The sequence below is a fragment of the Chanodichthys erythropterus genome, chromosome 11 (genome assembly GCF_024489055.1).
Source record: "Chanodichthys erythropterus isolate Z2021 chromosome 11, ASM2448905v1, whole genome shotgun sequence".
NCBI classification, from domain to species: domain Eukaryota; kingdom Metazoa; phylum Chordata; class Actinopteri; order Cypriniformes; family Xenocyprididae; genus Chanodichthys; species Chanodichthys erythropterus.
In genome coordinates this window covers 59,157,267-59,183,004 of record NC_090231.1, presented here as the reverse complement: position 1 = coordinate 59,183,004, position 25,738 = coordinate 59,157,267, and the positions used below count along the sequence as shown (strand labels likewise).

Sequence of the window (25,738 nt, the reverse complement as noted above, 5' to 3'; positions counted from 1 at the left end):
CGCTCCCATTTACGTGTCTCTCTTTAAAAGCCAATAAAAACTGAATCCATACAGGTAGCACAAAAATCTTTTTGCATACAAAACCAGAGACTTTAAACTTTCATATCAAGCCTCCAACATGCTTCTGCTGCGTTGTTTTCACCCTCTAATGAGTCTGAGTAATATGCATTTACAACAAAAATAACACAGCCGCTAACTGAATACAGGTATGTATATTTCAAATGCACAGATCATAAAAAAATGGCCCATCAATATTTAAAGAAGACTCTCAAGATTAAAATGAATCAAAAATTATTTAACATACTTGGCTAAAAACATGTCTCTCATCTCTCTGGGATGCAGTGATCCCGGACTCATCCATGTTCGTTTTCCAACATGGAATAACACAAAATAGATATCATTTTAAAGCTTAGAATCTCATCTTTTTAATGCACCTAACTATTTTGAAAAACTCCGAACGAATGCTGAGAAGTGCCTCTAAAACGGAGTTTACCGCACGTTGGCGCCACCTGGCTGCGGAAAAAATTAACAACTTTGTAAACTTCTTTATGCTATCACCACAAAATTTGAACCAGATGCAGCTTACATATAGGAGAGTATCATCAAAAAAGATTTTTTTTAGCGACCTTATTGTGTTCCTGAGTTATTCCATGTCAAATAAAAAAAAGGAAAAATTATTTTTTAAAAAATTATATATATTTTTTGCCTTTTATAAGCTGTTTCTCAGCAAGTAATTTATATTTTCTTAAAATTTAAAATGTTTTCTATCAAATGATACCTATCTTTTGACTCTCCTTGCAACAGTTTTGGAGTTATGAGTCTTTACTTTTGTGTGTGTCACTCAGGAAAAAAAAAAAAAAAAAAAAACTAAAATAATTTGAGCTTCAGCCTGGTTTAATTGGTCAAATTAAGCTGTAAAATAAATAGTTTATCCCTTTAAATGCGATGGAATTTGAAAGATATCAACAAAAAAAACGGGCAAAAAACTTTAAAAGCGATTTTCTCAGGTTTTCAATTGGAAAAAGAGGGCAGACGACCATAATTCAAATAGGTATATCTTTAAAACCATTCAAGGTATGGATATCATTTTAAAGCTTATTGTCTCATCTTTCCATTGATACCAAAATTTTCTCAGTTTTGAAATTTATGTCACTGTGACACATTTTGCTGGATCAGGTCACAGATTACAATAAAACAAAAATCCATGTCAGGATCCTTTTCAAACAAAAGTGACTGCTGACCATGAACGTGTGCCAGTGTAGTTTTATTGTGTTCGTTTGTTTACAGCTATTACAAGAATGTAATTGGCCCAATAGAGAAACTTTAGTTTGGCTGACAATTCCCCCAAAATATTATAACTTAAGAGACTTTTACAGATATTTGAAACATCACATGAACTAAAAACACCGTCAGAGAAAACTCATGTACTCAAAGCTTAATGTACAACATTTCACAAAAACATGTTTGTTAGAGTTTAAATAATAACATCAATGATGAAAAACAGTTTTCTGTACTTGGTTCAATTTGGATATGCAATATTGACAATTTCCAATTACAATATCTATGAAGATAACCTGGATTTAGAGAGGATTTAAACACGTGTCGTAAAAGAAATGTATGTTTCCAATTACTAAACTTGGCCTTGTAATTTGTCTCATAAGTGTGTGAAGTAATATTATGCAATAATGCCCACAATATAAATGCACACAAATATATGATGTCATCAGAATAAGGCCCATTTTTATCTTTGTCTAATTAGTCACGTCACTAAAACAATACAGAAAACAAAGAGAAAAGCTTTTAAAAGAAGTGACTGTTCGGTAAACGCAACAACCTTGGTCCGTCAGCAAAGTCGTTTTGGATTTCCAGCAGTTTTTTCCTCACATGAGGAAATAAAATACATATTTGATAAAAAGAAAAGAATTACACACACGTAAACATACAATAGTAGAACGTGCAGTCCACACACCAGTCAAAAATGCAACTTATTTATATTTAAAGTGACAGTAATAATTATTTCTTAATCACTCGTGAGCTCACTGATTTACAGAACATTGCATAATCCTGCCATATTGACTTAACTTCTCTTAATACATAACGCTCAAAATGTTCTTCACTGAAGAGCACTTTTTCAAGGCATACTATTATAACATAAATAATAGTGTATGAAATATAAAACTTGTATATATATACAAATGCATCCATAACCTCTCAAGATGTAATACTATATTTTATTATATTACAGAAGGTTTTACTCTAACCTTCAGTGAAATATGTTACCGTACATAACTGTAATAATTCGTATGTATATATTTGAGCTGAACATGCAAGCATATTTAAAGAGTGGGCATTTATAGTTTAAATTATTAAAAATTAAGGCACATTAAAAAAAAAAATAATAATAAATCCCATCTGCAGCAAACTTGCAGGACCTCAAACATATTCCATATATAATAACTACTTAATACTTCCTAATATTCCCGTGTCACCTATAATAAAGAGTCACGAGTTGATCTCAGAACTGAGCAAGATGTATTATGACTTATAATGATGATGATTTGGTTTTTACATTTATCAAAAGCAGCAATATTAATAATAATAATAATAATGACAATCATAATGGCTGATTGTCTTAACTAAATCGTATGAATTGTGGCTGTTTGAAGTCAAAACAGGATTTGACATGGCAGATGTTATTTATGTATTACATAATAAAAGAAAAAAGAAATCATCTCCGTGAAAACATTCCAGTTTCAGTTCTTTAGTTCTAAAACACAATAAAAACACTAAATAATGTAAAACCAGCTGATTTAAAGCCCTGCAACAGTATCTGTTCAACCAACATTCTCATAAAAGGATATTGAACAGATCTCCGTTTCAGTGGCTGAAGGTGAAACGGACCTCGCCGAGCTGTTAATACTGGTGTTTCCACAGGATGATCTGTTTGTCCACTCCACCTGTGATGATCGTGCTGCCCTGCTCGTTCATCCACATACATGTCACTGCTCCTGCATTAAACACAGACAGGATCATATGAAGCTCTGCTCCAAACTCTGGATTCCTCCCTAACAGAGCGCTACACATGCTAAAGCTGTTCCACACAGCGCCTTGAAAGATTCTACAGCAGCCCTCTTACTGTACTAAAACACTGTAAACACCTGTCATATTGCCATATTCCTTTTTTCAAATTTGGACTATTTGGTCTTTGAACTTTTGCTCTGTCAATTTGTCTATTTATAGTGTCTGTGTACGTGAATATTCAAATTTACCAACATTCAGTCCTAAAAGTGTGTAAGATATGGGAAAGTATATTTTACAAAAGGACTGAGTCTCTGCTTTTAAAAAAGAAAAAATTGTTAAAAAAAAATAAATTACAATATTTTTCATAAAAAAAAAAAAAAAAAAAAAAAAAAAAATTAGAACTAAAAAATCATGCGCACGATTTACTATTTTGTTCCCTCGATTTGCGAAATCATGCGCACGATTTACTATTTTGTTCCCTCGATTTGCGAAATCATGCGCACGATTTATTTTGTTCCCTCGATTTCTGAAATCATGCGCACGATTTATTTTGTTCCCTCGATTTCTGAAATCATGCGCACAATTTATTTTGTTCCCTCGATTTGTGAAATCATGCGCACAATTTATTTTGTTCCCTCGATTTGCGAAATCATGCACACAATTATTTCCTTCCCTCGATTCGCGAAATCATGCGCACGATTTACTATTTTGTTCTCTCGATTTGCGAAATCATGCGCACGATTTACTATTTTGTTCCCTCGATTTGCGAAATCATGCGCACGATTTACTATTTTGTTCCCTCGATTTGCGAAATCATGCGCACAATTTATTTTGTTCCCTCGATTTGTGAAATCATGCGCACGATTTACTATTTCGATCCCTCGATTTGTGAAATCATGCGCACGATTTACTATTTCGTTCCCTCGATTTGCGAAATCATGCGCACGATTTACTATTTCCTTCCCTCGATTTGCGAAATCATGCGCACGATTTACTATTTTGATCCCTCGATTTGCGAAATCATGCGCACGATTTACTATTTCCTTCCCTCGATTTGCGAAATCATGCGCACGATTTACTATTTCCTTCCCTCGATTTGCGAAATCATGCGCACGATTTACTATTTTGATCCCTCGATTTGCGAAATCATGCGCACAATTTACTATTTTGATCCCTCGATTTGCGAAATCATGCACACGATTTATTTCGTTCCCTCGATTTGTTTAATCATGCGCACGATTTACTATTTCCTTTCCTCGATTTGCGAAATCATGCGCACGATTTACTATTTCCTTCCCTCGATTTGCGAAATCATGCGCACGATTTACTATTTCCTTCCCTCGATTTGCTAAATCATGCGTACGATTTATTTCGTTCCCTCGATTTGCGAATTCATGCGCACGATTTACTATTTTGATCCCTCGATTTGCGAAATCATGCGCACGATTTACTATTTCCTTCCCTCGATTTGCGAAATCATGCGCACAATTATTTCCTTCCCTCGATTTGCGAAATCATGCGCACGATTTACTATTTTGATCCCTCGATTTGCGAAATCATGCGCACAATTTACTATTTTGATCCCTCGATTTGCGAAATCATGCACACGATTTATTTCGTTCCCTCGATTTGTTAAATCATGCGCACAATTTATTTTGTTCCCTCGATTTGCGAAATCATGCACACAATTATTTCCTTCCCTCGATTTGCGAAATCATGCACACAATTATTTCCTTCCCCCGATTTGCGAAATCATGCGCACAATTTACTATTTCCTTCCCTCGATTTGCGAAATCATGCGCACGATTTACTATTTCCTTCCCTCGATTTGCGAAATCATGCGCACGATTTACTATTTTGATCCCTCGATTTGCGAAATCATGCGCACGATTTATTTCGTTTCCTCGATTTGTTAAATCATGCACACGATTTATTTTGTTCCCTCGATTTGTGAAATCATGTGCACAATTTACTATTTTGTTCTCTCGATTTGCGAAATCTTGCGCACGATTTACTATTTTGTTCCCTCGGTTTGCGAAATCATGCGCACGATTTACTATTTTGATCCCTCGATTTGCGAAATCATGCGCACGATTTATTATTTCGTTTCCTCGATTTGTTAAATCATGCACACGATTTATTTCGTTCCCTCGATTTGTGAAATCATGCGCACGATTTACTATTTTGTACTCTCGATTTGCGGTATCATGCGCACGATTTATTATTTCGTTTCCTCGATTGGTTAAATCATGCGCACAATTTATTTTGTTCCCTCGATTTGCGAAATCATGCACACGATTTATTATTTTGTTCCCTTGATTTGCGAAATCATGCGCACGATTTACTATTTCGTTCCCTCGATTTGCGAAATCATGCGCACAATTTACTATTTTGTTCTCTCGATTTGCGAAATCATGCGCACGATTTATTATTTCGTTTCCTCGATTGGTTAAATCATGCGCACAATTTATTTTGTTCCCTCGATTTGCAAAATCATGCGCACGATTTACTATTTCATTCCCTAGATTTGCTAAATCATGCGTACGATTTATTTTGTTCCCTCGATTTGCGAAATCATGCGCACGATTTACTATTTCGTTCCCTCGATTTGCGAAATCATGCGCACGATTTACTATTTAGTTCCCTCGATTTGCGAAATCATGCGCACGATTTACTATTTAGTTCCCTCGATTTGCGAAATCATGCGCACGATTTACTATTTCCTTCCCTCGATTTGCTAAATCATGTGTACGATTTATTTAGTTCCCTCGATTTGCGAAATCATGTGCACGATTTCCTATTTCCTTCCCTCGATTTGCTAAATCATGCGTACGATTTATTTTGTTCCCTCGATTTGCGAAATCATGCGCACGATTTACTATTTCCTTCCCTCGATTTGCGAAATCATGCGTACGATTTATTTAGTTCCCTCGATTTGCGAAATCATGCGCACGATTTACTATTTCCTTCCCTCGATTTGCTAAATCATGCGTACGATTTATTTTGTTCCCTCGATTTGCGAAATCATGCACACGATTTACTATTTAGTTCCCTCGATTTGCGAAATCATGCGCACGATTTACTATTTCCTTCCCTCGATTTGCGAAATCATGCGCACGATTTACTATTTCCTTCCCTCGATTTGCGAAATCATGCGCACGATTTACTATTTCCTTCCCTCGATTTGCGAAATCACGTGCACAATTATTTTGTTCCCTCGATTTGCGAAATCATGCACACGATTATTTTGTTCCCTCAATTTGCGAAATCATGCACACAATTATTTCGTTCCCTTGATTTGCGAAATCATGCGCACAATTTACTATTTTGTTCCCTCGATTTGTGAAATCATGGACACAATTATTTCGTTCCCTCGATTTGCGAAATCATGCGCTCAATTTATTTTGTTCCCTCGATTTGCTAAATCATGCACATGATTTACTATTTCGTTCCCTCGATTTGCTAAATTGTGCACACAATTAAGCCTACTATTTGTGGGATTTTAGGTTTCTCTACTCTCTTTCCTGTGTGTGTTTACCTGAGTGAGCAGCAGGGATCTTATGGGTGACTTTACTGCTAAGCAGGTTCCACACGCTGAGATCTCCTGACATCCCTCCAGACAACACCGTGTTTCCATCCCAGCAGAAGCACCTAAAAGAAGGACAGAGATCTTGAACATGGAAAGTACAGGAAGTTCTGCATGTTGACACAATAACTCTTTAACATCATTTATCAATCAATCATTGTGCAGTATGTACTGTGTGTTCTGCTCACCTCTGCTCCAGCTCTGCATGTACAGTAGCAATGAGCATGCCTGTCTGCACATCTGTGACCGCCAAACACGAGTCCTCGCCAACACTCAAGATATGTCTGCTGTCTGAACACACACACACATCTTTATGAAACGACCTCCCCCCAAACAAGCTACACACATCTGGATCAATGTTCACACATAAACACACTCACCAGGACTGAAGGCCACCTGATGAATCTTCCCAGAATGGCAGGTCAGCTGATTCAGCGGCACAGGGCTGGCAAGATCCCAGACAGTGAGGGTTCCTTCTTTAGTACCTGTCGCCAGAAGTGTGCCAGCTGGGCTGAGATCTAAAGTGTTCACCTGTGCATAAATAATACACAAATTAGATGAAGGTTATATGCCAAAATAACGTAAAGGCCCTTTTCTTAAATAGGTTACATATAGTGTCTAATATATCCTACATAAAATATTCTACCATAACATTACAGAATTATATAACAGGAAAACAAAAGGTGTGTCCCAATTCATGTACTTTTGCACTATTCTATGACATTTTGTAGTATAAATATTGGGAGTAGTGTGTTCACACTGAAAATCCCAAATATAAAAAGCGCACTTTCATCAAATCATACAGTGTTATAGCAGGGTTAAGAAACTTTCTAGCACTACTTTTTGCGCATCGATTCTGCAAAGTGCCAAACACGAATAGCAAGTTGTACAACAACTGCAGTTTGCCTATATTGCAGTTTAAGGATTCCTCATCACCAACCCCAGCCTCGTGCTCATATTCAGCAAGCAGCTCAAATCGAGTCCGTTTATTACTGGAGATGTCAGCTGCGACACATTTCCAAATCTGTAAAAGAAAAACAGAAAAAGTAGGAAGTCAATGACAAGAGGTGATTTACATTTAAAATATCTTTGATTATAATAATTATAATATAACCATATAAAAAGGACAGTAAATTAGTTAGAATATGCGATGATAACCTTTTACTAAAAGCCTTCATGTTTAATGCATTATATCTTTTCAGAATTAATTGTAACCAAGAATAAAATGCATTATAATATTATCAGAATCCTTGTTAGGGGTGAAGCACTGAAGGTGTGTGGGCATCTATTATATCCATTCTTCTTCTTCTTCTGATCAAGTCTATGGCAGCCCATAGAACCGTTTGCGAGAAAAGTATGAAATATGGCACACAGACAGAGGACAGTCTGAACATTACCCACACCATATTTGAAGTCTGTAACTCATTCCCTCTAGCGCCACCAACTGTCTGATTTGCACTTACGATTGTGCTTTGAAACCAGAAGGGCTACAAAAAACATACGTTTTTGAACTCACCCTAGATCTTTTTTTTTTTTTTTTTTCACCAGAATTGGCTAAGATCATCTTCAGACTGTGCTGGCAAACTTTTAAGCACTTTTTGATAGACCCAACCGATTTCAAATAATGTGCAAACAGATTCGACAAGCATGATCTGAGGCTAACAGTTTGGGGGCTCGTCCGGGATATTCCCAAGAAACACGGGACTGGGGACTGAGAGGTAATCCTTCATCATAGGTAAGTTGTTTTTTAATAATTTCCTGTGGTGGTAGGATTGATTGAATTCATCTCATAATAGGTAGTGATATCCTTGGATGGAGTTAGTCCAGGACGATTTGTCTGTAAGGGTACTGTTTAAACACACAGCTAACTGACAAATATTTTGATTATCCCTCCAGTGTGAGGAAGATCTGTTTAGATCCGCTCTGACGGAAAACTAAGTGTTGATGGGAATATTCCGTTTGACGAATGAATAAAATTGGCTGAATAATTTAAGAATTATAAAGAGACCCCTTTGGTGTGGCAAAATAAAAACCAAAATTGTGATTAGGTGAAGGATGGGTCAAAAGAGATCAAGACCAATACAAAATGAGACCCTTTCATGGTCCTTTCCGGCCATATGTTTACTCTCCTAGTTAATTTGAATGTCCGCCTTGGCATGGGTCAGCCTTCAGTCTACACGTTTTGGCACAGTGCCACCTACTGGTCATGAGAAATGAAAAATGGATATTTTGGCTTCAGTAACTTCTGAATGGTTTGCCCAAATATCATAAAAATCTCTTGATTCAGTGCAGCATACAGAGACGAAAAATACCCAATTTTCCCTTATCAGTCATTTGGGTGTCGGCCATCTTTTATGGTAAAAAGTTGTATTTTATGAACGCATTAGCATGTTGTTAATGTGTCATCAAGCACCATGGCCTGAATACTCAAACGTTTTTTGAGACAAAAAAAATCATGATGAATTTCTTTAAAAATGCTAATAGCTTCTGATTAATTTAACCTATTTTTATAAATCTTGAGTCACAATGACACCAGTCATGCCATATTTGGTCGAAATTGTTTTCCGCCATTTTGAATTTCTTCGAGAAACCTACTTTTTTGAACTCGTAGTTTGTCCGATTCTCACCAAAATCATCTTCAGACTATGCTGGGAAAAAAAGTTCTTAAAAGTTTTTTGATTGACCGAACCGTTTTCGAACAACGACAACATTTGATGGCATGATGCTAAGCTGATTCTGAGGCTGTAACTTTGCAACGCTTTGACATATTGACACCAAACTTTATATGTCATTGTTTCCTCACACTGACCACACAACATCAATTTGGTAACAGTGCCACCTATTGGTCAAAAAGACATAAGCAATTAAACCATATTACTAGAGATAATATTCATATATTTTCAGCTATTCTGTCTAATATAATCTAAAAATGACTTTATTTTTGAAGTTGGTCTGAAGCTGCCAGCCATGTTTGCATAACTCAACATGCCTTTTTTGAGCTTGGCAGCGTTAATGGCTGCTTGCAGCTATATTTACATCTGAAATGGGCTGTTTGACATGTTTTCATGCATTATACTTTCTAAAGGTGTGTTCAATGAATAGATAAGTATTATAATGTATTTTAACTGTGGTTACAATTATTCCACACAGTGCATAAGGCACATTACGAGGCATAATTAATCCATTAAAAATACTTTTATAATACATTATATATAAAGGCATTAAAAAAAAAAAGTGTTACCAAATATGTCACTAATGAAGATGCCTAAACATCAGTATGAAAGAATCTAGACAAGAATTTGTTTTTAATCTTTTAGTATCAAGTAAACAGGATGTCAGATTTAGCCATCCCTAAATGGTATGCAAGAAAGCAAAGTAAATGAGAACACCTTCACGGTAGAGTCCCAGGATGCCGTGTAAAGTTTGTCATCCCTCCAGCACATATGACTAACTGCATCATCATGACCCATCAGAGTGTCTTGTCTTCGTCCATATGCTATTGAGTAAAAATACCTACAGCATACAAGAAAGGGATCAAAGTGTGATAAATGATTGAAGAAATGACATAAGAATTATAGAGATATGATTGTGGTTAATATATAAAAGCTTACACGTTATTGTCCCAGGAAGAGCACATGACGATCTCATCATCAGGCAGCATCAGACAGGAGGACAGCGCCTTGAGTCAAATATGAAGAGTGTGTTTTAGTTGGAGCTCAAATAAGCTTTTATTTAATGTGGCCATGGTATACAGTGGCCCTGAAAAGTATTTGGACCCTTAAGCCACACTTAAATTTAAAAATGTTACACTTTTGTTTCCCCCATTTAAAAATTTGAATGTTGCATTCCTGAATAAAACCATCCATCCTGGTGCCTGATCAAGACCTGATGGTCGAAACATTGCAATAAAGTTTTTAATGGAGCAGTTATATCAGTGCGCACACATTACGTTTGTTTTTCGCTTCGAATACACAAAAATATGGCGAGTATTCACAAGGAGCAGACAGTTATGTTTTAAGTGAACATAAACAGTTGGGAAAGAAATTGGATGCATGTCAGTCGACTATAATGGATCCATGCATAACCACAGCAAATTTGAAGTCTCTAACTCATTCCCTCTAACGCCACCAACTGTCCAAAGTTGCACTTATGTTTATGATAACTCTTGAACCTTAAGGACTAGAAACTAAATTTTACATATTCTTAAAGGCCTATTTTTTCAAACTCGTCATAGATGGTTTGTCTGACTATATAGGCTATATTGGATCCATGTATTCAGTCTTAAAGTGACAGCAGCCTAATACAGAGCATTAGTGCCGCCCACTTATCCAGCACTGTTGGTTCTGAAAGTATTTTTTCTATTAATTTCTCTGAAAGGGATTTTTAAAAAAGTCTCAGTTAAAGTGTTATAAGCTACAAAGTGAATAATAACACTACAAACTTTGATTTGAAGCAAAAAAGTATTTAAAAATCGGACAAAATTACAAAAGGTACAAGATTGTGTGGCTTCAGTGAGGGAAAGAACTACAATCCCATGAATCATTGCGAATATACACACAAACATTTAAGTATTTTGAGAGCATAGGGAGACCTTCTCGACTGTCATTCACAGAGAGTGGGCGGAGCTAAAGAGCTCTTTTGGCGTGTTTTGCCCGTTTCGACTGATTGGTGGAACTTTCTGTACAGCATTATGGGTAATGTAGTATTTCGCCACAAATTCTGCTGTTAAACAATTATTTTAAAACTAAGTTGACAATGCAGTCTGACGGCTTCAACAGAAGCAAATACCATCAATTAACAACCTCGTAGCTCACAGTCGGGCTATCTTTAACGTTCAAAATCATTTTTACCACAGAGAAGTTTTTACTTCTCGACTGTTCCACTCTAATGCACGTAAATATTGTCATCTTTGCTGGAATGTAATATTTTGATTGTACAAAATATTGTTTAACTTAAGCAACACTATGAAAGTGAATATCAGTCACAACAATGCCATAGATGGGTTCATTACACGTCGCGTGACTAAACACATCAGCTCCATTTTAACAGTCCAAACTAAAATGCGTACAACAGCATTTTAAAATTTAACAACTTGGGAGAGCGTCTTAAAAAGCTCAGTTTTTGCTGTTCAAAAACTCTAGTTGAAAACCACTTTAGTAAAGTATAACGTGTCATCTAACGCAATTAAACGGATTAATACAAGCGTAGTTTCTACAGTCTCTTTAGAGCTTACCATGTTGGAGAAGGACACACTTCTTTGCAGGCCGTTATCTTTTGAGAACATCTTCAGTGTAGAGTCTACATGAGGATAAAATATGTGCTAATTCATGGTAGAAACATGCTAGCAATGTGCTAAATCATGCTAACAATGTTAAAACATGCCAACAATGTTTTAAATCATGTTAGTCATACACTAAAACATGATAGCAATATGCTAACAACCTGTTAAAACAAACTCGCAATGTGCTAATTTATACTAGAAATATGCTAACAAAGTGCTAATTCACTTTTAAAAATGCTAACAATATGCTAACTCATGCTAGCTAATAATGTGCAAAATAATGTTACCAAAGAAGTTAAAAAAACAATGTGATAATCCAGTGGTTCCCAACCATATTCCTGGATTACCCCCAACACTGCACATTTTGCATGTCTCCTTGATCAAGCACACCTGAATCAAGTCATCAATTCATTAGCAGAGACTCCAAGACCACAAATGGGTGTGTCAGACAAAGGAGACATGGAAAATGTGCAGTGTCGGGGGTACTCCAGGAATGTGGTTGGGAACCACTGTGTTAATCCATACTATAAATATATGGTAACAATGTGCTAAGTAATGCTAGCAACATACTAAAACTTGTTAGCAATGTGCAAACCCATGCTACATATATGCTAATAATGTGCTAAATCAGGCTAAAATATGCTAGCAATGAGCTAATTCATGCTAGAAAAATGCTAACAATGTGCTAAAATATGTTAGCAACATGCAAGCAATGTGTTAAATCATGTTTACAACTTATTAAAACATGCTGACATAAATATTATAAATATGCTAACAATGTGCTAAATAATGTTACCAAACATGTTATAAACAATGTGTTAAACCATACTATAAATATATATGCTAACAATATGTTAGGAACACGTTAAAAAACATGATAGCAATGTGTTAATTTATACTAGAAATATGCCAACAAGGTGCTAATTCATGCTAGCAACATGTTAAAACCTGTTAGCAATGTGCCAATTTATGTTAACAATGTGCAAAGTTATGCTAGAAACATGTAAACGATGTGTTAAATCATGTTAACAACATGCTACAAATGTGTTAATTCATGATAACAATATGCTAAATCATTCATGGTAGAATCAAAGTAATAAATTATGGTAGAATCATGCTAGCAACATGTTAAAACATGCTAACAAAATACTAAAACGTGTTAGCATTGTGCTAACTCATGCTAGAAACCTGCTTATATCTTCCTGTTAGAGGTGATCATTACATTAAAGTTCTGAGAAATCAATCTCAGATCATTTTACAGAGACTTTTACAGACTAACGAGACTAAATAAGAGACGAATTGCAAACCTTGAGAGGTTGAGAAGATGGACTCTCCATTGAGGGTCACAGCAATGCCCGTTACCGCTCTGCCGAACCGAATCAACAGGGTCAGAAGCAGATCTCTCTATACGTCTGTTCTCAAACACACGAACAGATACTCACTCCTTGTGTATTTTGTGGCAAGACTGCGAAACAAGTTTGTTCATGTTGCTCCAGGCCATTTTCTTACTCTCCTCCGTCAGGTCCTCGAATGACTCCATACTAGGAGACGCTGCACAAAACACAGAGATCCTTCAGATACTGGCTGATTTAACGGGGTCATGAATTGCATTTCTTTGCACTACCCCTTTAAGACAGTCCTCGTGTGTCACTGTCGTACCTGGCGAGAGCTCGCTGCTGCTGAGGCTGGGCGTCGCGGACAGGTTGTTGAAGCGTGGCGTGATCCTCTGAGGATGAGGAGTGACGAAGAGTTGTCGTGGCGTTTGTCCAAACTCTAATATTTGAGTTAGCATGGCTATTTTCTGATCTGGATCCTCAATACTGCGGAAACACACACATACGCACTGACAAATGAACACTGACACATATAAACCACATAAAGATTGGATCAAAAACTAATCAAAGATGAGCTATTTAATTAGAGAGATTGATTTTAATTTAATGAAGTTTACCTATCGCAGTCAACTCCTCCCTCATACGTTAATGGATGGAAAACTGTAATATAGCAGACATCGTTGTATTTATTCCCATTAAAATAAGATGAAAAACATACTAATCCTTGTGTTGGTCTATTTTACCGTTATGGCTGGCCACGGCCTCACTTCCCTTCTGTTTGTAGCCGAAGACCAGATCGATCCACTCATGCAGGTGTTCAGACACGTACTGACTCTCCAGTGCAAGACGCATCTTCTGCAAGAAGTCATCTGGATCTGAATATGAACGAAACAACAACTGTAAAGTGTTAGAGAGGGTAAGAGGTAAGATTGCACCCACTGATGGCGGTGTTTATTTGCATACGCCACCTACAGGTAACCCACATGAAGTTCATGCATTTGCCATGTTAATTATTAAATGTGTGTGGGATATTAATTGTTATAAAGTTATAACCATTAACTAAAAAGTAAAGTTCACTGAGACAATCTTTTATGTTGGCTTGACAAAGCCTTGACCAAAAGATTGAAAGTTAATAAGCTTCCTAGCTAGTTTGTTAGCATGTTAGCATTATTTTGTAATTTGCTAGCATGATTTAACACATTGCTTGCATGACTTAACATGTTGCAAGTGTTTTAACATTCTACTAACATGAACTAGCATGTTGTTAACATAATTTATATGATGCTAACATTTTTTTAATACATTGATAACATGAATCAACATGTTCCTAACATGTTTTAACACATTGTTAGCATGAATTAGCATGTTGCTAGTGTGTTTTAACAGATTGATGCATGACTTATGTTGCAAGTGTTTTAGCATTCTGCTAACATGAAATAGCATGTTGTCAACATGTTTTAACATTCTGCTAACATGAACTACCATGTTGTTAACATGATTTATATGATGCTAACATGTTTTAACACATCGCTAGCATGATTAAGCATGTTGATAGTATGATTTAACAATGTTTGCATGACTTAACATGTTGCAAGTGTTTAGCATGCTGCTAGCATGAATTAGCATTTTGCCAAAATCATGTTAGCATGCTAAATCATTTAACATTTTGAAAACATGATTTAGCATTCTGTTAACATGAACTACCATGTTGTTAACATGATTTATATGATGCTAACATGTTTTAACACATTGCTAGCATGATTAAGCATGTTGATAGTATGATTTAACACAATCCTTACATGACTTAACATGTTGCAAGTGTTTTAGCATGCTAGCATGTTTTGCCAACATGATTTAACACACTGTTAACACGTTGATAGTATTATAGCACATTGTTAACATGAATTAGCATGTTGTTAACATTATTAAGCATGTTGCTAACATGATTTAGCTCATTGCTTGCGTGATTTAACATGTTGCAAGTATGTTTTAACACATTGCTAGCATGATTTAACATGATGATAGTATTATAACATATTCTTAGCATGAATTAGCATGTTTTATCACATTGCTAACATAACCTAAGCTAATTGCTAGTTATTGTATAAAAGTTTTGGCCCCTCTAAAGAAAGTCTATGGGATTTTTTTGTAGTTTTAATGAAAACCTTAAGTATGAATAAGATTAAATAGTGAATTTGCCCCATATCTTGAAATTGTTTAGACTGATAAAATCTAATATTCTGTAGATATCACATTTTCCCAATCAAAGGGACTATAATTTTAAAGAAATATCTAGTTCAGTCATGAAACTCTAGGGGGCGCTGACTGGTGGTCCTTTACATACAATCACATCATTACCACATGGCACAAGCTGATCCTGCAGCCAATGAGATTGCTTGTTCAACATTCAAACAGTCTGATTCAGTGTTTGAGTTCCTCTGAACCCCTCCACCTCCCCAGCTCCACCTGCCTAGATCTGCTGCAGGATTCTTTAACAACTTGCATCATTGTCGTTTACTTATCACGACACCCTACGGCAAACTATTGTGCCAAAATCAGCTGATCGGCATGAGAGGGACAAAAGAAAGAATGTGCACCTGATGCCCACGGAGGAAGTTCAACATTCTCCACTCTGCCTCCTCCCTGCCTCCGGCCCAGATTCAACCCTAGCAGATTCTTCAGAAAGCTGCTATCACTTCCATAGAACTCAGGAATCAGCTGTAAACACACACACACAAATGATACTAATGCAAGACCTAAAACTGGACCTGTTCACAAAACAGTAAGAACACTGAATTATTGAGAAAGTACTGCAATATGATCAATAAAAGACACTGCTTTTGTAAAACACTCACCTCTTTGAAATCAGTGCCTCCCTCTAAACAATTCTTCCACGTCTCACCAACACTGTACTCAAAAGTGCACATCATTGTAAACTAATGTTTTCAGTAACTGTATGTTTGTGTGCTGGTGTGTTTGCAAATACCTGTTGAACATTCGGTCCGCATGATCAAAGCGTCCGTTCTGTAGGCAAAGCATGTGCTCTGGAGCTGCAGGGAGGCAAAAGACGTGCCATCAAACGTCCAAATCTAACACTGAGGGCATTTTCAGACCTGAAGGTTGTGTGCTTTGTTCCGCAACAGCAATTTAAACAGTTCAGTTTGTGTTTTATTCTTGGTTCGTTTCGCTTTCACAAGGCAGCATTTCAAAGTCTTCTGCAGACTGCTGTTACACACACATAAATGAAAAGCATATTATTTTAAAATATCGGTGTAAACTCAACCAGAGCCTAAAAATGTAGTGAAAGACACATAAATGAAGAAGGAAGCCAAAATATTAAATGGATGAATATTTACTGAGTAATAGCAATTTGGAGCCAAATTACAGAAGGGGAAAATGAGTTCAGAAAGATGGAAACATCATTATTTTATTTCTACACAGAGATTGGTATGTCTATTAAGTAAAATCTGTTGACTTTAGTAATCTTTGTTGCATGATATGCCAATGGTGACAGTTCAAAAATGTGGGAAAAATACAAGTCTGCATACCTGTAACTCATGAAGTATTAAAAATTTCCTTTAAGATTTCGGTTCTTAAACTTTTCTTCATTTTGAAGTACTTATATGGTTCAATCCCAGATATTTCAATATGGGAATTTTCAATTTTGAAATTTTAATGCACAAAAAGTTTTTAATTCACTTTCTGACAGCAGGTGACAGCAGAAATATAGCGGTTACCCCGGTTATACAAAGCAGCTGCGCTTATTAACGTTGAATTTCTCTGAAAGGCGGCGAGTTTGCAAGTGATATGAACACCATAACAATATTATAATCCATCAGCAGTACATCATCAGCAATCCCCAATCGTTTGGCATAAATCTGTGGTATTCACTGATCACGAACTGAGCTGAATGTTCCTGTAAGATGAACAACAGCGGCGTATTTACTGTGAAACATGCAGCAGGCACGCTTATAATTAAATCATCGCCCTTTGAAGTTTAATAATCAATCACATTAAGCCACATCATGATTCCTAGTTTTCCATCCCCAAATTTAAGACCTCTTGAAATGATGATTAAGACTTTTTTTTCATAACATTTAAAGATATTTAAGACTTTTAATGGCCTTAAATTTAATCAAACTGAATGCTTGTTTAGATATTCTACCATGAAGTACAGAAAGCTAAATTGTAATATTGTTGGTTTACATAATCAAACTGGGGTACTTCTTTTATATTTTACTTCTTTCATGTCCCCACCGATGTCAAAATCAAACATCCTCCCTTGCCTGTGACAGACAGACAAATAGAAGCTCACCAACTCTGACAAGGTAGAAAAGCACATATCCAGGTGATGAATAATGACTGCCGTACATGAAACGAGGCTCAGGCATGTCTCTGTAGCGTTCCTGTAGCGCGCACACACACACACACACACAAGACAAAAACAAATCATTCACGTCTGCTATTTTTATATGATGAGAAGGTGCTTCATTTAGTATTTCTCACCAGTAATCTCTCCAGTCTCTCTGTGTTCAGAGCTCCAATTGGTTTACTGAGATCTCGAAATGAAGCAGGGTTCAGCAAGTCTGAAATAAACATATTTTTCAGTATACGAGTGTGTGCATGTCACATGTGTGTGTGTTGGAGACAGACTGACCCAGCTGTGCGCTGCTGTAGTCACTGATGACCCAGGGAAACACTGGATACTGGGAGAGATCGTTCACACTGCGGTCTGCTAGATTGTTGAGATGCAGCAGGTACTGATAGTTGGAGATGTGACCTCTCTGCCACTGCAGCATGTAGCTCTCTGCCGTGTGCTCCGCTATATGGTTCTCTGTCACACAAACACACAGATCACCTGTCAATTCGGTGCATTTAAACTGGGATGAACGGACTTACAAATTCTGGACCCTGCTGCAAAACCAAGACAAGGCTGTTAAATGCTTTAGAGGTCAGCGAGGTAAAGCAGGGATGATCACATCTGACCAACTTTATGCTACACTCAATGCCAGAACAATAATCTAAAGAGAATGTATTTTAACTCGGGATGTCAATTTAATGTGTTAACTTAATTATATACGGGGCAAAAATAATGCATTAAAATTATTAGTGCATTTAACGCACCCGCCCCACCCCTGACCTACAGTTAAGTCCATCTTGCATTTCAAGTACGGAGGCACTGAAGAAGCATTCAGTTTCGTTTTAGGCGAGTCTGCGGTTTCTGCATAACATTCAGATCATATATATTATATATATCTGTGTGTGGAATACGCACATGACAGGGAGGTGACGGTGGTGCGTAAATCAAGTTACCCTTCCACTTCTGGTAGTTTTACTGAGATTTCTTATCCCGTGTGAATCTTCCATTAATATTACAGACGTCCTGTGGTAAAATTACATTACTCCATCTACCCTTGTTAAACTAATCCCGTTCAAATAGGGATATAGAAACACATGGATTGACTTTAAAAAAGCTACTAAACATTTATGCTCAGGAAAAATTTAACACTACAGTGGGGAATACGGTCACACTATATGGGGAACCTGCTGTTACTGACACTTAATATCACACAAGTAAAAAGAAGGGTTAAGGTTGCATTAAACATTTATTTACTGGCCTGGTTTCACAGACGGGGCTTAAATTAAGCCAGGATTAGATATTCAATTAGGACATTTAAGCAGCTTTTATAAACACGCTTTAGAAAAAAAAACATCACTGGTGTGCATCTTGAGACAAAACAATGTCACTGACACATTTTAAGATTAAGATTGCTTTCAGTGAAAACATGCATTTTAGTCTGGGACTATCTTAAGCCTTGTCTGTGAAATTAATGTCTTTTTAGAAGCAAAACAAACACAAAATTCATGAAGCAGCAAAAATGGGAAAAGGTAAAACTATATCAGGTAAAAAGGTTCAACTATCAAAGCATTATTTTTATAAAATGACATTTAAAACAACTTGTCCTAATGCGATATAACCCACAGCTAATATTCCTCGACAAATTCACACATAAAAATAAAGCCTACCAAGGAAAGTTGCGATATAGTAGTAAAGCTCATCTCTCTCTTTAGTGCCGTAGAACTTCAGGTAGACGTCCGAGCGCAGATCATTCTCTGTGCAAAACACCTCGAGGCCCTTAACACACACACACACACACACACACACACACACACACACACACACACACACACACACACACACACACACACACACACACACACACACACACACACACACACACACAGGGTAATCCACATATGAGTGCATGTCTGCAAATGACAGCTGTGTATTTGTGTGTAAACAGAATAACAGACACAAAACTAATAAAAAGAAAATCTCTCACCAAAGGCCTCAGGCCGTGTCTCCGTTTGTAGATGCGTCTTACGCTGTGTAACCCAATCTGCACCACTGAATCCTTTCAGAAATACAGAAACGCACATGAGAACCCCAGAGAAGGAAGTGAAACAACATCCCAAAGAAAGCGTGAAAACTCACAGGATATCCGTTCAGAGGCTGGAAGTAAAGATTGTGGTCGGTGATGCAAACGTGACCCGCGTTTGTCACCAAAGGAGAAACCATTTCCGCCTCACACTCCATGTGTGGGCGTTCGGTCACGTCCTGAAAACTGCACACAAGCGTTATATTCCTACTGGACCACGACAATCTGAACACTGTGACATATGAGGGAATATTACCTGTTCTTATCAAAACATGTCCGTGCCAACCTGGACTGCAATATGGCTGCAATCTTCAACAGAAACACATGGGGATCACCCACAAATCCTCAAGAAAGGGAGCAAATAATCACATATGGAAGATTGTACTGACCATTGCCGTCTGATCACCCAGCTTATCCAGACAGGACGCTCTGTGCAACTGTAAAAACGGGCAAGTTATTTAAGCAGACAAGATGAAAGTACCAAAGAAAAGAAAGAAAGAAAAAGCCAAACCTGTAATAACATCTGAACAACATCCTCCGTTTTTCCGGACGCCTCCAGTTGGAACGTGACCTTTTTTTCTCCCTAACGTGCAACAATTAATCAACCGATACATTAGTTTATCAATAACATTATGTACTATAAAATGTGCCAAAACTGAAGATCTTGGACACAAAAGACAGAAAAATGAACTCACCCTTTCATATTTATATGGAGCAACTGCATTTTCTTCTTTAATTAGATAAACCTGACAAATAATTAAATAAAGCTGGGTTACATATTGAAGTTTTGCGAGAGTACAGAAGTGAAACTGAGACGAACTCACCTGCTTGGTTTCTATAAGAATACAGGCAGGTTTACTTCTGCAAACACGCATGAAAAAGAAAGAAAAATGATGAACGTCTGCAAAACGACACTAATACTCCATCACATCACAACTAAACAGGTTCATGTGAGCAGTCATCAGCGGCATTACTCTATAAACGGGTTGCGGAGCGATTCCTCCAGCGCCGCGATTCCTTTGCAATCTTTCAGAGGAATCTGCAGGAGAGACATTTTCTTATTGAAGCAAATAAAAACACAACGGATGAGTGTGATGATAATATGAAGATATTACCTTTAAAATCGGCTCCTTCGCATCATCGGGTTCAAAAATGACTGATTTGGAACAGATTTTTAATGAGCCGCTGCTTCGTCTGTGTGTAAAAATAAATAGAGATTTAAAAGACGTCAAAGATTGAATTCTGATTCATAGAGAAGAGGAAGAATTCCAGCAAACAATGACAGTTATAAGTGCAATTCACCTTTATTCCTCAAGGTGGCGATACACAATGATGACGTGATGTTTCACTCATAATTACCGCAGGTAATTAACAATTGTAACAAGGTCATTTTAATTAGGTTAGCTCATCTCTCAACATATAGCTGGTGACTCATGTTCAGTCTCTTATGTTATGTCACTGTTTTAGCCGAACCTCGTTCACTGGAGTGTGTGTACGAGTCAATACAGTTCACTTAAAGTGCCTTCAAATAATGTAAACACTACAGTAGCGATCAAAATAGAGTAAATCGCCTTTTGAAAGTAACTGGACGCTTCAAATAAAGATTGTATCAATTGCATCATTACACCAGTAGGTGGCGACAAGTGACTGTTAAAAAATTTATTTGTCATTGAATCTTTCATTCAAGAGATTTGTTCAAAAACGCTGATTCATCAAGTACAGAAACAAATGCATTCATTCAAATAATTCGTTCAAAAATGCTGATTCATCCAGTAATGACACAAGTGAAGTATTTATGAGTGAGTCATTGAATCATTCATTGAAAAGATTAATTCAAAAACACTGATTCATTCAGTAATGAAACAAGTGAAGTTTTTATGAGTCATTGAATCATATATTTAAAAGATTCATTAAAAAACACTGATGAATTCAGTAATGAAACAAGTGAAGTCTTCATGAGTGAGTCATTGAATCATTCAATCAAGAGACTCATTCAAAAATGCTGATTCATCAAGTTATGAAACAAGTGAAGTCATTGAATCATTCATTCACGAGATTCATTCAAAAAATGCTAATTCATCCAGTAATGATACAAGTCTTTATGAGCGAGTCACTGAATCATTCAAGAGATTCATTCAAAAATGCTGATTCATCAAGTTATAAAACAAGTGAAGTTTTTATGAGTCATTGAATCATATATTCAAAAGATTCATTAAAAAACGCTGATAAATTCAGTAATGAAACAAGTGAAGTCTTCATGAGTGAGTCACTGAATCATTCATTCAAAAGATTCATTAAAAAACGCTGATAAATTCAGTAATGAAACAAGTGAAGTCTTCATGAGTGAGTCATTGAATCATTCAATCAAAAATGCAGATTCATGCAGTAATGACACAAGTGAAGTCCTTATGGATGAGTCATTTAATCATTCATACAAAAGATTCATTAAAAAAATGTTAATTCATCCAGTAATGAAACAAGTAAAGTCTTCATGAGAGAGTCATTGAATCATTCATTCAAAAGATTCATTCAAAAACGCATACACATCCAGTAATGAAACAAGTGAAGTCTTCATGAGCGAGTCATTGAATCATTCATTCACAAGATTTATAAAAAAAAAGCTAATTCATCCAGTAATGAAACAAGTAAAGTCTTCATGAGTGAGTCATTGAATCATTCATTCAAAAGATTCATTCAAAAGCGCATACACATCCAGTAATGAAACAAGTGAAGTCTTCATGAGTGAGTCATTGAATCATTAATTTTAAAGATTCATTCAAAAGCGCATGAAACTAGTGAAGACCCGAATCACCAGGACATTTGATTCCTAGAGGACAGTAAATCTGATTCTTGCATAAAGTATCTTTAAATAATATTAATTTTCTCTAGCTGCATCTCATTTCAGAGGCTACGTCCTCCGGAGGTTGCATTTGAAGGCTGCATACGTCATCAAGGATGTCTTATTTAAGAAAAGTAATAAAATTGACATTCCTCGTGGGGTGTAAAATACTGAAATTTCTTTCTTACTTTGCAATCTAACGGTTACTTTTCGTAAATGAGACCGCCTCGATGACGTATGCAGCCTTCAAATGCCTCGCCACATTTTTTATTCACTCCTTGCTCATGCAGTGCACTCAACTGCCGTGCACTACAGGGATTAGTGAATGAGTGAACATGTGAGAGATTTTGGACACAGCAACAAGCCAACAAGAGTCGATTCCTGCTTTACATTTGGCCCAGACACAAGTGCTATCAAAGAACTGACTCTTTTGGAGTCGACTCCGAATCATTGAGAATCAAACGAGTCAGTGTCATATTCTGCAAACCTCTTGCATTTCCCTTATAAATTATTCAGGATCAGTTCTTCAGCTCACCTGTTTGCCTCCGGGCCGCTGCTGGTCAGATTATATGCAGTGTGCTGTTCAAAATAATGTTCCTCCAGATCCAGTAACAACAGCGAAAATCTGCACAGAAACATGAGCAAGCGGAAACGTTTGAAATGGGATACAGAGAGGAAATAAGGGAAAACAAAGAGGATGAAGAAACTTGCAAATTAAACGAATAATAATTTCACAGTACATGCACAGTCTTTCACTATAGAGCGGAACAGTCGGGTTCCGGAGGTAAAAACTCCATTCATTTTCTCCACAGGGAAATTGGCTTTTAACAATAATTGCTTCTGTTGAAGCCAACTTATTTTTTTTTTTTTTTTTAGAATCGTGTATAACAGAAGAATTTGTGGTGAAAACTACGTTACCCATGATGCTCCATAGTCAGTTCCACCAATAAGAGAGTCGAAACAAGCAAAATAGCTCTATAGCTCCGCCCACTCCATGCAAATGACGCCTTCTTACGCTCTCAAAATAGATGAGTATTTGTATATTTAAGCATATTTTGCAATAAACTTAAAATATATTGTTTATATATATATATAAAATCTAAATTTTTAAATGAGTAGTTTTGTATTTCTCCATTGATTATGCTGTTTGCAATGCTTCATGGGATTGTAGTTCTTTCCCTCACTAAAGCCATTTGTATTTTCAAATCCTTTTATGCTTCAAATCAAAGTCTGTAATGTTATGATTCAGAAAATTCCCAGTTTACAAGCTGCAATTACGAGTTCTACGAGGACGTGTCTTTTTACAAGTTGGAATCTCGTAACACTTTTTGTTTTAAATAGTGATGATATAAAAACAAACAAAATAATGGTCCGTTTTGATTTCATGGTGATATTAAGGAAAGTAAACATGTAAACAAATGAATACTGATGAAGTCACAGCTGGTCATGTGACAATTGACAATCACATTTTTCAAAATGGTTTTTCCCTCAAAAACTGAGATCAAAACAAAGAAGTCTTCTACTCACTATCTAAACTTTACTGATATAATGTGAACATATTATATTCACACGCTTGAGACAAGAAAGGGTCACAGATGCTACTGAACGTGTGTTTGGTCCGTTTACTGGCCCTGATCCCGCGAGCTGAAGTGACCCAACAGGCCTGAGGTCCGAGTGTTAAAGCTGCACGGACCTGAGGGAAAACACCCCCCACATCCGTCCAGAAGAAGAAGTGTGACAGCGCAACTCTACCTTTCTTTGACACGATCCTTCTTCGTGATGAAAGCCATGAGGGACCCGCGGCAGCAGCGACATGTAAACACGGAAGTGCTCGGAAGCGGAAGAAGCTCCGGCTGGTCGACTCCGTCATTCAAATCTCTGTCACGCTGTACTGGAGAAATAACAATAACAATCGAGTTTTTATTATTATAATTATTTTTTATTTAAATCTGTGTTCATCCATTCATAACTTTACATTGTGCAGTAAAGAGACTAAAAGGGATTTTGTATTAATAAAACTAATTCCGCTCCTTGATTATGATTGGCTAAGCTGCGTTTGACCGTGGCCTCATTAACATATCCTGCTGTGTGATTACTTTATGAAAACTTTTTATAAAAGCAATAAGTCCCGTGAATCCATTGTGTACAAACCACGTCTTCTCGGGGTCTTAATTTGTCTGATCATAAAAAAAATAAAAAAATGTTGAAAAATATATTTATTGTATTTTGATGGAGCTACGCTGGTGTCAGGGTTGCCAGGTTTTCACAGCAAAATCCACCCAATTGCTACTCAAAACCAGAAAAAATCTAGGGCTGGGTATTGACACAATTTTCACGATTCGATTACGATTTAGAATCGATATCGATTATTTTGGATGTAGTATTTCAGTTACAGTACATGGCAAATTTTCTAGAGGAAAAAAATCTCTCAACTAATGCTGTAAACTACATGTGAGAGTCAGCTGCTACTACTATAATAATATTGAAGGTTAACCTTATTTATATACAAACACTTAAATTACACTCGATGTTTTTATTATAAATAAAGTTTAGAATTACATAATCATATTTCTACTCCAGTTCGTTTTTTTGAAATATAAACATTTAAATCGTGGCTGTCATAACTGATTTATTCAAACATGCAATATTGAAGAACATTAAAAGAACATTAAAAATTATAATGAATATGTAATGGTGCATAGCTATATTTATCAGAATGTTGCTCTCTAGAGTTCACTTTTCTAGCTGACTAATGAGTTTATGGTCACTGAATATGTTTTTCTGAGGTAAATGTGACATTACGTGACATTGTTTACAAGCTGTTTTATTGACGTCTTTCCAAGGTTGAAACACTGATTGAGCGATTACACGAGACATGATACGGATTTCAGTAAGTTGTACTGTATATTTATATTTATGCATGTTTATTTCGTGCTGTAACTATTAAAGCGGAGGAGAGGATGATCACATGCTTCTCTTTAACTGAGGCGCTAAAGTGATCTGTCACGCCACATTAAACAGCACCAAAACGGTATTTATTTTTTGAATCTCATAATAAGATGGACGTCATTTGAAATCTGAGACTTTCTTCATATCAAAAGTAACAAAGATTATTGTGATTTATTGGATGGGAGGCGCTACATATTCTGCTCATTCATCAACTGAAAACAGACTAGACTAATCGATTCTTGGGATTTAAGAATCAATATCGGTTTGTAAAAATGAGAATCGATTAAA

At 36.5% G+C, this 25,738-nt stretch overlaps 1 protein-coding gene across 1 annotated transcript; it reads right to left on the bottom strand.

Annotated features, from left to right (window-relative positions):
- Nucleotides 1-1,256: 1,256 nt before the first annotated feature.
- nsmaf (neutral sphingomyelinase (N-SMase) activation associated factor) lies at nucleotides 1,257-24,363 on the bottom strand. Its single transcript, XM_067400266.1, has 31 exons — nucleotides 24,254-24,363; nucleotides 23,037-23,126; nucleotides 20,778-20,856; nucleotides 20,637-20,701; nucleotides 20,487-20,523; nucleotides 20,358-20,408; nucleotides 20,174-20,245; nucleotides 20,052-20,099; nucleotides 19,919-19,971; nucleotides 19,719-19,848; nucleotides 19,567-19,638; nucleotides 19,250-19,358; nucleotides 17,880-18,056; nucleotides 17,729-17,808; nucleotides 17,538-17,628; nucleotides 16,209-16,272; nucleotides 16,078-16,129; nucleotides 15,820-15,940; nucleotides 13,966-14,097; nucleotides 13,840-13,882; nucleotides 13,548-13,708; nucleotides 13,331-13,439; nucleotides 13,196-13,254; nucleotides 11,841-11,905; nucleotides 10,219-10,286; nucleotides 9,997-10,120; nucleotides 7,548-7,631; nucleotides 6,988-7,138; nucleotides 6,796-6,898; nucleotides 6,560-6,672; nucleotides 1,257-3,008 (listed from the first exon to the last, which is right to left on the bottom strand). The coding sequence occupies exons 1-31, from the start codon at nucleotides 24,289-24,291 to the stop codon at nucleotides 2,914-2,916; spliced, it is 2,736 nt and encodes a 911-aa protein (XP_067256367.1). The 5' UTR covers nucleotides 24,292-24,363; the 3' UTR covers nucleotides 1,257-2,913.
- Between the last annotated feature and the right edge of the window lie 1,375 nt (nucleotides 24,364-25,738).

Coding starts and splice junctions, on each gene's coding strand:
- nsmaf (XM_067400266.1), bottom strand. CDS start 24,291: ATGGCTTTCATCACGAAGAAGGATCGTGTCAAAGAAAG. Junction 19,359..19,566: donor GACACGGCCTGAGGCCTTTG/GTGAGAGATTTT, acceptor GTGTGTGTTAAG/GGCCTCGAGGTGTTTTGCAC. Junction 18,057..19,249: donor CTATATCGCAACTTTCCTTG/GTAGGCTTTATT, acceptor TTTGTGTGACAG/AGAACCATATAGCGGAGCAC.